General features: G+C 36.0%; 1 protein-coding gene across 1 annotated transcript in view; it reads right to left on the bottom strand.

The window, feature by feature from the left end:
* BMP5 (bone morphogenetic protein 5) overlaps positions 1-9,135 on the bottom strand; it is a 57,817-nt gene extending 48,682 nt beyond the window's left edge. Inside the window, exon 1 of the mRNA XM_033009837.2 lies at positions 7,949-9,135. Within this exon, the coding sequence (XP_032865728.2) occupies positions 7,949-8,432 (484 nt within the window). The 5' untranslated portion in view covers positions 8,433-9,135. The remainder of the gene's footprint in view (positions 1-7,948) is intronic.
* Positions 9,136-13,366: the final 4,231 nt, after the last annotated feature.

Genomic DNA, 13,366 nt, shown 5'->3' with positions numbered 1-13,366 from the left:
AGGTTGGAAAAGACCCTTAAATTCTCATGGGGTCTGGCTGGCTAATATTTCTAAGTCAGATAAAGATAAACCTAACAGAAATTTCAGCTATTAAAATTCCTACCTTCTCCTGATTCTCCTCCAAAAAGAGAATTAGGTAGAATTCTACTTCTGCAAAGCCACTGGTTGTCAGCTATATTATGTACCATCACTAGCTGTCTTGATCAGTTTTCTAGGCTCTGATTCATTAATAATTGTTGTCTCAGTTTGCCCTGAATAACAGTGGGACAAAAAGTAAAGCCACATTCTGCCAAGGTACCACATATGCCATTGAGTTGTGTAATAGTGGTTGATAAAGCCAGGTTCTCGATTTATTGCACCGGATAAATTATTTAAAAAGAGCTGGGCACTTTTGGAGCATATCTCAATAATAGTGGGAAGTTTCTGAGTGGAGAGCTGAGCTGTGAAAGCTCTCATTTTGTACTTGTTTCATAGTAATTTTTTTACATAGAAACAAATTTATAATTCAGTACAAAACACAAAACAGCTCCTGCTTGGTGTACCCCACCCACAAACTTAAATAATGTAGTTGTCAGGGTTGACAAGTTCTGTCTGCTGTAGCATTTCTGTGTTTTATAGGAAATCTTAACCAAGGGTGTTATTTTAAGAGATGAGCAAATGGGGAAACCCCATGGCCTAGCCAATAAAATATGAACTTTAGGTGCAATGAAGCACTCATAAATATGACTCAGAACAAGGGGATTCATTGTTTCTCCCAACCCCTTTTAGCTGCTCCTCTGATCTCAACCTCGCTGTGTGCGTCATGGCAGCCCTCATCCTTTAACCTGCGGTTTTTAAAAGCTAGCTTCTACATTATTTATGGCTGCAAATGTTAGTAGCCAGTCTGTGTACTCCCCGCATACACATACTGAAGGGTGGGGGGAGTTGCATTTTATTTTGCAAGGATGAAAAGTTTTGCCTGGGGATCCAAGTGCCTGGTGAGGTTGAGGTAGTTTCTCAGCCATGAGGGATTGAGAAGAAAACTGCTCCCTTCACCTGCAAGGCTTACTAGGAGAAGAAACCCATACCTGGACTAATTTTCTCTTTCATTTGCACATTATCTATCTTTATCATGTTCTTTGCCCTTTCTCTGTCAGCCTGCACCTTCTTCTCCCTACTGCGATAAACTTTCCTTCACTTTTGTAACCTTACTGGTGTAGGAAATGCTCTCGGTGCTACAACATCACTCTCCATGTGAGGCACAGAGGAGCAGGACTAACTCTCCCAGTAATACCAGTTCCTGCAGAATCTGCTTTTCTGTTGTGAACTTTTCCCATGCCCAGCAGGTCTGTGTTCAGCCCCGCACACTGGCCATTGCCTACTGAGAAGAAGAGAGCTGTCCTCCCTGTAAGGCTTGGTCTGTGTTTTGCCATTTTTCTCTCATGCCTGCTCTCATTCCTTCCCTCTCCATCTCCCGCGCTGTCGCCTAGTCTCAACGCTTCTCGGCCTTTAATCCCTTCTGCAGCCAAATACCACTGACATAAAATTAAAGTTCAGTGACCCTGCCTAGACGGCGGGGGTTAGAGACAAGGGACAGGACAAGTAGGAGAGGATGGGGAAAAGTGTGGGAAATAATTATAAAGTCTGGTAGCCGCCAGAACTCTCCTGAAGCCCTGGGGAGCCTTTCTTTAGCTGGAGGCTGCAATTGGCACTTCATAAACTGTTCGTTCTCAGTTATGTGGAAACACCAGATGACACCTAGAATGATCAGACTGTAATCAATCAATTTGCTGTGAAACTCTATTAGTTTGTGGGTAAGCTGAAAGAAATTGCCATGTCTAAAAAGAGAAGAAAAAGGAACCACCCATGTCATAATTACCTCCATAATTTAGGCAGTAAGTAGACAGGTAGACATGGTAAAATTCTTTGCATAATTTAACATACAGAGAAAATAATAACAGGAGCAATAATTGTGGGAGATCACATACGTGCCAAAGTTGTCCTCCCATTAACGCAAACAACACGGGGTTTAGGAAGAAAACCAAGAGGCTTTCCATCTACTCCATCGCAGGCAGATTCCTCCCCTAATATTCTCTGCACAGAGGCGTCTCCACAAGCCTCCCTATTTCTCTTTCATGGCTAGCCAGAGTCACTCCAAGATTGTGTTTTCCTGGGAAAATATGTACTGTACAATACATACAATCCCCACAACCCCACCCAAAGTCTGTGTTTAGTCTGGAAAGGAGCACTTTCTAAAGAAGAAGCGGAACTGGGTCAGCCGTTCTTCCCAATGGGAAAAATATTAATAATAATATATATTTTTATATATCCATACATATATATAGCTTTTCACCATGCACGTCTAACCATCTGCTAAATCAGTTTCTCTTCAGTTATCTGCAATTTCTTTCAAATCTGTCGGCAAGGAATGTCAGACAGTTTTATATCCCAGTTAATGGAGAGCTTGACATTTTTTTGGCTGAGTAGATACAATAATTTACTTGGATTTAAAGTGTTAACTTTGGCAAAAAAATTAATTGACAGTTATAAAAACACTATTTTGTTAGATGATATTTATGGATCACACACAAACCTATTTTGAGGTAGAGCTATATAGTTCATAAGGTTCATGTAACATAAGACATTTCAAAGGAAATATAAAATATTCCAATATAAAACAACAAATGTAGTGTAATTCCAAAAATGAATATGGAGAATATTTCTTGCTCAAAATCAAAAACAATCCTTAACAACCTGCTCTGTCGTCACACAAAAATTGTTTAAAACTGCCTGATGAATTGTAAGGATTCAGTGAGGATTTTTAGGGAATGTCATCCCGTGGGTAAAGTTCTTTTGTTCTAGAAATAAATAACATTATTTTGCAAAAAACTGTCTTAATATTTAATTTTACCATAGAAAATTATTTAATCGTTAATAGCTATTTGTAATACTTGATTACATACCTAGGTCACAATAAATTATTTCAGCTCATTGATTATGTGACTAAAATTTTATTAAGTGAAAAAAACTGTTAGGATTTCAAGATGCCACTGAGGTCTACGTTGAGTGAAGATTAAATGAGACCTGCTTGATCTAATTTGTTGTAAATTTTGTGTAAAAGAGTGAAAAATATCATCTTATTGACTTTGGGTTGTCATTCAAAAGAACTTTACAAATGTTTTCTCATTTTTTCTCAGTATTGATCCAACTCCACAAATAAAGGCATGGGGTTTATTTGTTATTTAACAAGTTTTATCTCTGTAATAGCATCCCTCTGTCCAAGGCAAGATAATAGCACTATTTCCGTCACTTCAGTTAAGGCTGTGTCAATATTTTCATTAGAAGCCTGCATTTTATGGACTAAAACTGTACCACAGCCAAGGAAATTCACGTAAGGTTAAAATTAAGACAGCAACATCTGAAATCCAGTGGAAAAGAAAGAAAGAAAGTGTGCTCATTCCTAAGCTTTGAGGAGAGAAGTTAATGATCCTGAGGCCTTTTTGTGTGTATCCTTCAAACCCAGCTCCCCTTCCACAGCTCCTAGCATTTTATAGCTTAGCACTCCATATCCCTCACTGATGATATGTTAGCTGTGAGTGGAAGGCTGTAGAGACTGAATTAGTTTAATTCAAGAAACTAGCTACTATATATGCTCAAGGTCTGACTGCAGTTAGGAATCCTTTCTTTTTCATGTGTAATGAAAATACATTTGTACAGGTATTCGGTGTGGATTGATGTACTGTAGTTTTCTCAAAGTATCTGTATAAAAGTTGTTCTCTTCCATGTTAGCATTCTTCGATAAACACAATGGGCCGTAAATCTTGTGAAGTTATGTATTTCCTTAGTAATTCAGGTTTTAAAGAAGAACATAATCTTTAAGACAGTGTACAAACTTGGACTAGAGATGCTGGAGAAATATGAACAGTCCTCTATGCCTCAAACAGGCTAAATTTCCTTTGATTTCAGCATCTGATTTAAGAACTGATCACAACACATGTGGTTTGAGCATTATTATAATTAGGGTTGCAGAATCACATTGTGTGTGAAGAAGAAAAGTTATCTTTCTGGGGTATATCGGTTACTTAAAAAATCTCCGTAATATTGTATCCTCCTTTAAATTAGCATGTGTAGGTCAGGGCCACAGATTTTGTAGTGATCTTCACATCTGAGTTTTTGAAATTAAATTCATATGCTAAGAAGGAAAACATAACAGAAAGCCACAAAACTTGCATATTTTTATCTCCTATCTTAGAGAAATTTCATATCAATTAATAGAAAAATATGGATAAAGAAAACAGAGTTGCTTAGCAAATGCAGCAATCTCTTTAGGGAAAAATTTACAGATGTATTGTAAACAAATGAATATACAGACCATTTGAATTGCATGAGAAGGAACACTTAAGTATAGTGGATTTAATGAACACTTTGATGCTAATGGAAAATTCAGCCCTTGAAATTTTTAAATGTAGTTTATAAAAGTGCTGCTGTTTCTCCAAGCCTCAGTCATGAGCATTTTTTTTATTCAATTCCCCTCTTTTGGTAAGAGGTGAAGAGTGGGAACACTAACATTTATCTTAACAAAGTCCTTCCCTAACTAAATTTTGAGTGAGCAGAAAAGTGAGTAGGACTACATGAGTATTATTTGTCTGTTCTCTGAGGAACAGGGTATCCTATATATGTCATTTTGGGAGACTGGCCAAAAAGAAGATGCCAGAACTCTAAACAGCCAGGGCTTTGCAACAATATAATAAAATATAACAGGATAAAAAAACATCCAGTGAGGAAAACAAAGTCCTGAACTTGTAGGTGATATAATCAGATCTTTGAAAACCCCAGTGTATTTAGTGGAGGATTTATTCTTTGACTGCTGGACCAACCCCAGTTAACTCTTCTGTTACACTCATCAATATTTATGGAGAGCTGCCAAAGCACACAGTCTTATACAAAATACAGGACAAGACATAGTCTCTGTCTTGTCGTATCTTTCAAGAAAGAAATAGATGGAAATTCTGGTATAAATTCTGGCATAAAGAGAAGGTGTTTACAATTTTAATTTCAGAAGTAAAGGCAGTCTTGTTTTTCTCCCTGGTTGCTTGACAGAATTATAATTGCAGTTCCCTTGATGATTATTTTTTAAATTTGTTTTTGAAAGTGAGGTATTTGCAACTCTGACAGGTTGAATTTTATAAAAATTAGCATTTAAGTTTCAATTTTTATTCTTTAATATAAAATTATTCATCCTTGTCTATTTTTTTTACTTTACTTTTAAATCTTATTCAGCCTTTTCAATCTTATGCTTATTGAATATCTCAGCTACATATTTCTTGTTTTAATATATATGTCTTAAATTATTATAACTGGCTACAACTATATACAAAAGTTTCAATTTAAAATATCATGGTGATTAATAAAGCTTTATAATTACACTTTATGTAATTAATGGTGTACAAGTATGAACATGGTGAATACGATTTCCAGACCAGATTAATTTGATGCAGGTTGACTGAGACTTCAAATCTAAAACCAGTTGAGTTATTACTGTGCTACATCAGCATTTATTGATTTTAAGGTAGAGTGTTAGCATTCACTTATCACTGCATATTTTTCTCCATTGTACATTAAAAGAGCTTGCCCTCATCTGTCATGATCTTATACTGCATAAATCATGTAAAATGGTTACTTGTTTTCATGATTTATTTCATTTTTGTGTTAATTATACTGAAACATAGGATTGTTTAATAAAAATGTTGAAGCTAATCTATATAGGTCATCAATATTTCTTACGCACATTACACGGTGGAATGTGTGATAAACCACAATATCCAACATATATGGTAGGGCATTTAAAATCAATTAGGATTTAGACTCACTTAGAGCTGAGACACATTTTAATTTTACAAAGGCCAGAAAACCTGGTATTTACACAGTATTTTTTTATATGTTAATGGTGTCTATTAATCAGTCACTAGAAAAATAAAGCATGTCACCCCCAGTTTTCACAGTTTAGAAACATAGGATACACTTAATCTCTCAAAATTACTTTCATAAGGCAACATTGACTTCTCAACAAAATGAGACAAATATTAGAAACTTCCCAGTCAAGGTAAGATATTCAGTGGAAACTTGAATTCTCCCAGAGAGAGTTTTTGTCTGGGGAAGCACGGCAGGATCAGGCTAGGACATATCTGACACTGAGCCTTCAAAGACTTCTACTCAGGCACTGCAAGAAGTCCTCTTGAAATCAAAGACGTTTCGTGAAATCAAAGTCTCAATCCCATGGGTGTTAGGGCCATTGATGAAATGATCTGTGACATATTTACTGAGGGAATTTCTCAGGACACACAAGGAAAATTTTTGCAGTATCAGGGCCTTGACTAATGCTTAGGAAATCAGAACATTTCCCATTTTCCTTTATAATATTGGCATTTTAAATTCAGCTGACTCCAGATACTCTGGGTAAATCAAGGCATACAATGATAACTTAAAAGTAATACAAATATAATATGTAACTTTCGTAGGGATGAGAACCACAATTTCAATAAGCAGAGGTTTAATTTTTTTCTAGTCTGCTATTTCAGGAGCAAGAGCAACAAATAATGTATTTAGAGTTGTGGACACATTACTCTTAGGGAAAAAGATCTCAGAATTGAACACCTCTGTATCTGTCAAATAATTAATGAAAAGTAATTTTATTACTACTACAACTAAATTCCAGGGTGTAAATTCTAGAAATTTGAGTTGAGGATTTTAGTGTTTGGAAACATTTTTAATCCTGCAGCAAGTATTAAAGACCTGGTAGACATAAAAGGTACAGAATGTATGTGATAAACTGAAGGTATTTTGGAACTTGTGTCGTTTAAAAAGTTTCTACAGAAAGTATTATCCTGGAAAGCAGGAGTTCATCAGATTTTGTACGACCTTATGGAGAAACTTCACATTTTCAATTAAATCTCTTGCTTTTCAGATCAAACAAGAAGGGATTTTTGGCTAACTTTATGAGTCCTGCAGCATTTAGAATACTTATAACAATAGTAAATATATTTCATTAATTGTTTGCAGCTTTCTTAATGAGATTTAAGTTGCCTTCTATTAAAGAAATCTGTAACTACTCTTTTAACCACAGCATAACTGGTAAACATGTTTATTGTACTCAGAAGCCAATATAATTTAGTTTTATCAGTTTTTGTGTCCAAATTGATATTGGTTTCAAAAGCATTCTTTGCTTGTATGTTTCTGATGTTTAATACTCTACTGGTGATTTAATTTATTTATGACACAGAAAATAAAAACCACTGAAGACTCTGAGCACCATGGCAGTATAATAAAATACAGTCTGTGGTTATTAAATAGAAAAAACAAAAAAACAGAGACAGATTATTTAAAATCCAGCCATCCAGCTGAAAAGATAATAAAACTCTGACTCTTACCAACAGAAAAAAAAAAAAAAAACAAACAAAAAAAACCCAACCAACCTAAATAATCTAAGAAATCTTTTTTTTTTTTTTTTTCTAGAAATGGCTTAACTTTTCCCTTTTCATAACATTCTAGGCTTTAAAATATTAACAACCGATGTTTGTTCATGTCTGAGCTTTAAGCAAAACAGTGAGGGAAATAGCCAAGCAACAGGCATAAGTGTTTGATTTTTTGAGATTTAAAAAAAAAAAAAAGGAGTTAGTTGGCCTAAGGCTAGAATTTTCATTACATCAATGAAAGAAAGAAAACAGAAGCCAGCAGAGGGGAGTTATAGAAACTGACTTTATATAAACAGTGAGAAAAATCTTTTTCCATGGCCACCTACTATGTAGCTACTTTACCATCAGTACGACTTTTCTTTTACCAGTGGAACAGCAGCCCGGGCCCAATCCTGCAATTTTTGAACAGGTTATGGTCCGGCTGAGAGGTTTGTCTCTTGCAGGATCAGGCTAACAGTTTGTCAAACAGAGCAGAAACAAAAAATTTTTCCACATACCTAAATTGACAAAGCTCATGACCATGTCAGCATCATTCAGAAAGTTGGTGTCGTGCAGGCTGGCTAAGGGAGGATTCTGTGTGGTCAGGGGGGTCATGCGAGATAATTGTATTCTCCGTGAATATCCATTTGGAGAGGCAGGGTATCCTTTCCGTATCCCTCTGCTCTCTCCTGTCATTGATCCCTTTAGTGAATATTCCAGCTCCTCAGTATCCTCTTCATTTGTCATGGCATTATACAGGTCCAGCATGAAGAGGGGTGCAGAAGAAGCCTGCTTTCCTGGTGAAAATGGTCTGGGTCTGTGAGGTAAACCCAGGATAGAGAGAATCTCTCTCTGAATCTCCCTTCTCTCATGGTTCCGCAGCCTCCTGTAAATAAAACTTGAATGGACATGATTGTCTCCTAAACCTCCCTGTGCGTGACCCACCAGAACCCAGCAATTCCAGAGCAAGCCCATGAAAGCTTTGAGCGCAGTTAGGTTCATCTTTGCAAAGAAAAAGAACAAGGAAAAAAAAAAATTAAAAAAAAATCTTTTCTCCTACTTGTTCTGAGTTCCTATGAGATCTGCTTTCCCAGTGGCTGAAAAATAAAATTTACCTATTCTTCATGTCAGTGTCAACTCTAAACGTAACATCTTTGGTGATTTTTCTCCCCCCACCCTGTTTAAATATTATGGAATGTGTCAGGTTGCAGTTATTTCTAAGAAAGCTGAAATTCAGACTTCCAATTTTCCACTGTTGTTATCGATTTTTCTGCATTTATGGAGCAGAAGACCAGTATTTTGTCAGCTGACCTAGGCATTCCTATATAAACCTTAGATAACCAGGTCTTTGGTGGGGAGCTGTATTAGCAAGAGCTGTTCTTCTGACACATTGTAGTTCCCAGAGTTATCTTCCCTTGTTATTCTGAGTTCTTCGTACACCTTGCGCTCTTCCCAAGATAAAATCCTGAGTCACAGATTAGTCTTGATCTGTACCTTGGTGGTGTAACACATATTTGTCCAGCAGCCTGGTGATAACTTTAACATCTTTTGAATCGCCTGAGTGTAAAGTAATTCTAAAGCATGTACTAATCAAATTAATGTGTTGCCATGAATTTACTCTCAAAAAAAAACCTTCTGTAAATCCATTCAACCCTTTTCAGCTTCTGCACTGTTATTTCCAACTCTAGCAGGCACAAATATAACAGCTCTCTTCAAGAGAGATCTAAAGACTAATGTAAGCACAACCCTGCTGGGAAAGAAGAGGCTTCTCATTGTAATTTGAAACGGGTATAGCAAAAAAGTCCTTAACCCTTCTCTTGCCAGACAGAGCTTTAAACCTCTCCCCCCCCCAATTTACTGTAATATACCTAATTTTGGCTATCGGCTGTTTTTTTCCTAACAGCTTACATAATCAATTTTAACTTTAACAATTTTAGAATATATAGATAGCTAAAGGCATGGCGTAATGTGGAAGCACTTGTGAATCTCCTTATGAGTTTATGGTTCAGTAAACTGCAATAGGAAACTCTCATAACAGACTTAAATAACATTTCATTAATTCAAGAAATGTTTATACTTTAGGTAAGTTTAGCAAACAAAGGTGACCTTTTTAATAAACTCTGTAGGAAATTTTGTCCATAAGGCTTGATTCACTCTTTTCTAAAAATGTCGAGAATGCAATCTGAATGAATACAAATTTATTCAGCAAGCGAGATTTCAAGTTGTGCATAGCCAATGGTGTAATTATGGTTATAGTCACAACTTTCATAAACTGTAATTTGCAATGATAATTTATTCAAAGTACATTTTGACTCATAAATCACTATACCAAATTTCCCAGTAAATATCAAAAGCTAAGATTTAATCCCACAGCCTATTATTAACTGGAGAAAGAAACAGCTGAAATGAAGAAATAAGAAATATTAAATAGCCTTTAAAGCTGCTGCCTATGAAGTTAAGGTTCATCTTAGAATTTTTTGACAGCCAGCAACTTGTGTTTTCCTCTAACTAAAACAAAATTACAGTGTTAAATTTCATATTGCTCAGATTATTGGTGGTCATTTTCCCCTCTCCTATAATTTGCCTCTGGTTTTGAGGAGACTTTCCTTTGATGAAGGGGGGAAAAAAAGACCAGAAAGGTTAATACATGACATTGAGGAAAATAACATGTATAGAAAATGCATCCCATCAGGTTTTCCCTTACATGACTTACTCCTACTCAGCAAATCACACAGTTCTTGAGCAAACTTGTGAGTGTGACAGCAAGTACAGTCACACCCTAAGAAGGCAGGAACACTTTACCTAGTATATTAAGCACAAATGAGCTTCTCTCATATATTGTATGTCCTAGCTTATATATACAGCCTAGTTCAGCTATCATTAAAATATAGCTGATTCTCGCTCATAAATCAGCATGTGTAATGGACAATGCTTCTCCCAAGGAGGATTTCTCTCATGCTAGACCTGCTGAAATAACACTAAAATTAATTATGAAGCTATTTCGCAAAAGTCCTTTTGTTCTCTGCAGAATAGCAGTCAGAATCAGAATAAGTTTTCCCTCTTCATTGAGCTTTTCCCTCAAAATCCATTTGTTGTAAGAAAAGTATTATTTCCTGGTTTTGTTTTGCTTTCACTTGTCCTGCTCAGACAGTTGCAATGTTACACATGACTTTAGCATACATATATCTTTTTTGAACTTGACCATCATGTACCCTTCAACAAGGTTTATTTCTCTTTTCCAGCAATATATTTCACTTTTTCCTGTAAGCATTCATAAGCCAGTGGATTGATTGCTCAGAGGACTTAAGTCTTCAGCCTATCAGTATGTCCAGCAACAGAAACTTCCTATATTATCCAACTAGAGTGTGTGGATTTCCACATTTAGACAACCTTTTCCAATTTAAAAAGCAGAAAATGCCCTTACATTTGGGGATGCTTTTATGTAGTAAACATTTTTCCAGACAGAAACTGAGTAAGAAAACATATAAGCTAGTAATCATATGTTTGATGAAAACAGCTCCTGTTATTTTCAGATGGAGCCACATCTAAACTTGTAACATAAATACAAAGGATTTATTTTACATTAACCTACCCTACACTGAGGCACTCAACATGCTTGACTAGAACACAAAAATAAAAATAAAAATAGTTTTTATTAATATAAACACAATGTCCTCTTGTAATAAATCTGTGTTCCATAAACAATCATTGTTAACATGGATATCTCATACATGAGAGAGATAGTTAGCTCTAAAAATTAAAGCCTTTGCTAAAGAAATGAAAGGCATCTGTAATAGATGATAGGTTTCATTTCATATTTCTAATATGAATCAATTTACTTCTAAAGAGAAAGTACCACATACGATTTCAACATGTCAAGATATTTTATTTGATAATACATAAAAATAAATTGGCAGAGATATCTGGATGTAGTTCAGGTTAGGGTTCAGTTTCAAAGTCACCTTAGATCTAAGTTTCAAGTTTTACAACAAAAAATTATTCCGAGCTGTTTGCATAATATCAAAACTTAAAAGAAATGCCACATTCACACCATTTTTAGATGCAGGCAAATCAAAATAACAGTTAAAGTCAGTATAAAGTGTTGACCAAAAATCAAAACCAGGGGTTTGAACAAGATGCCCCAGAGATTCCAGTTTTACCAGCATCTAAAACTGAAATTTTGAAACATAAAACTTACATGCAGATAGACCTTCTTTCTTCCCCAGATACCCAACCTGAAAGCAACATAAGAAATCGCCTCACCAACCCCTATCCAGTCCTTTAAACATAAAAGGAAAACTGGAATTACTCCAGAAGTGAGGTCCCCTTAGGGATAGATATCTGACAGAAGAGCATGTAACCAGCAGAGCACCTGGAGAGCAGGGTCTCAGGGGCAGGAGAGCAGCAGAGCACCGTGCAGGCACCCCTGGCAGCATGAGATAGGAAGCAGTTGCAGGAATTTCTTAAACAATGTGGCCTATATATACATGATGATTGAATTCAGGGCTCATTACATCTGTACTAACTTAAACATTGTTAGAGCAAAAATCATAAGGGAAGTAATGAAACCTGGGAATCCAGATCTCGCCTATCTCAGATCCCAAGGATCCTAACACTGCAATGGTGAAAAAAATTATAACTATGCAGCAGGTCACTGCACATGAGAGTGCAATTGTTTTTATGGGCAATGCCCACTACTCAAAAATATGTAAAATCAGTGGATGGCTACTGAATGCAGAATCCCTCCAGGTTCTCAATATTACATTAGCTGAGAGTGATTTTCCACAGCAGTGGTTCTCTCTAACTGTCTGACAAAATAAACTAAAACACAGACCCTCTCCAAGATATTTTCAGTCTATATCTGAAACTTGCGCATGCACTCTGAATGATTCTGATGGCCCTTTCCCTCTTAATGACCAGCTAAAACCAGCATTCAGATCAATATTATGCATAGATGATCCAGAACTAAAAATGTGTAAATCTGTCCTTGTTATCTTTCTGCAAGGCTATTGCTGCAAAAGGTACATGGAGGAGGACTTCTATAAAAAGGTTTCATGAAAGCATGTTGCACACACACCATAGTTAGGCATACCTGTTATACTCCCTGTATCCAGGTTGGGTTTACAATGGTATGGACTGCATGAGGCGTACGTTCAAGCTGTTGGATGTAAGTATGCATGTGTTCATATGTTCCAAATGTCCAATCAACAAACCATGTATGACATCTTTCACTCAGCTTTTTTTTTTTGTATAATTTTATTCAGTTGGATGTTGCACGACAGTTGTATTCTTACCCTGCAAACATAAGAAAGAAACACAAACATATTTTTCTATATCAATAAAATATACGTCTCCTAATGCAAAGGGAGTTCCATTTGTAATGGACACAGTGTGAAAATTGGTAGAATTAGCTGCAGAAACTGGCAGTTGAGACATAAACTGAGTATTATATTTGTAAATGTTGCATATCTATATAAACCCCTTTTATTCTGAATAATCTCGCAGCATTTGTTAATTGATAGACAGGAACCGTGTCAGATGCAGAATTTGGAAAAGAAAATTTTTTCAGTGTTATTACTTTATTTAACTTTATATCAGGATGGAAAGATAGCTGTCCTGAACCACAAAGATAGCTAAGCTCCTCAACCTCAGGGGAATTTTAAGGTAACCACTGGGGTTTTACCCAACATCTATGTGCTTTGCACATATGCCTGGTCATTGTTAAGCATTATATATAGAGAGTACTTCCATTTTATGCTGCAAGCAGAGGAATGCATTGCAAAATAATACTTGCTATGTGGAAGTGTTCAATACCTAGATTATAGTGCTATTTATTCAGTTACCAATCAGTTTCCTGTAGCAAAAGAATTTTTCATCCAGGATTTCAAAAGCTTGGGCAAAATCACAAATCAGCCTAGGAGGTAAGTCATCAAGCA

This window comes from Tyto alba, unplaced genomic scaffold (assembly GCF_018691265.1).
Source record: "Tyto alba isolate M040663 unplaced genomic scaffold, T.alba_DEE_v4.0 Super-Scaffold_40, whole genome shotgun sequence".
NCBI lineage: Eukaryota > Metazoa > Chordata > Aves > Strigiformes > Tytonidae > Tyto > Tyto alba.
This window is presented reverse-complemented; position numbering and strand designations above follow the sequence as displayed.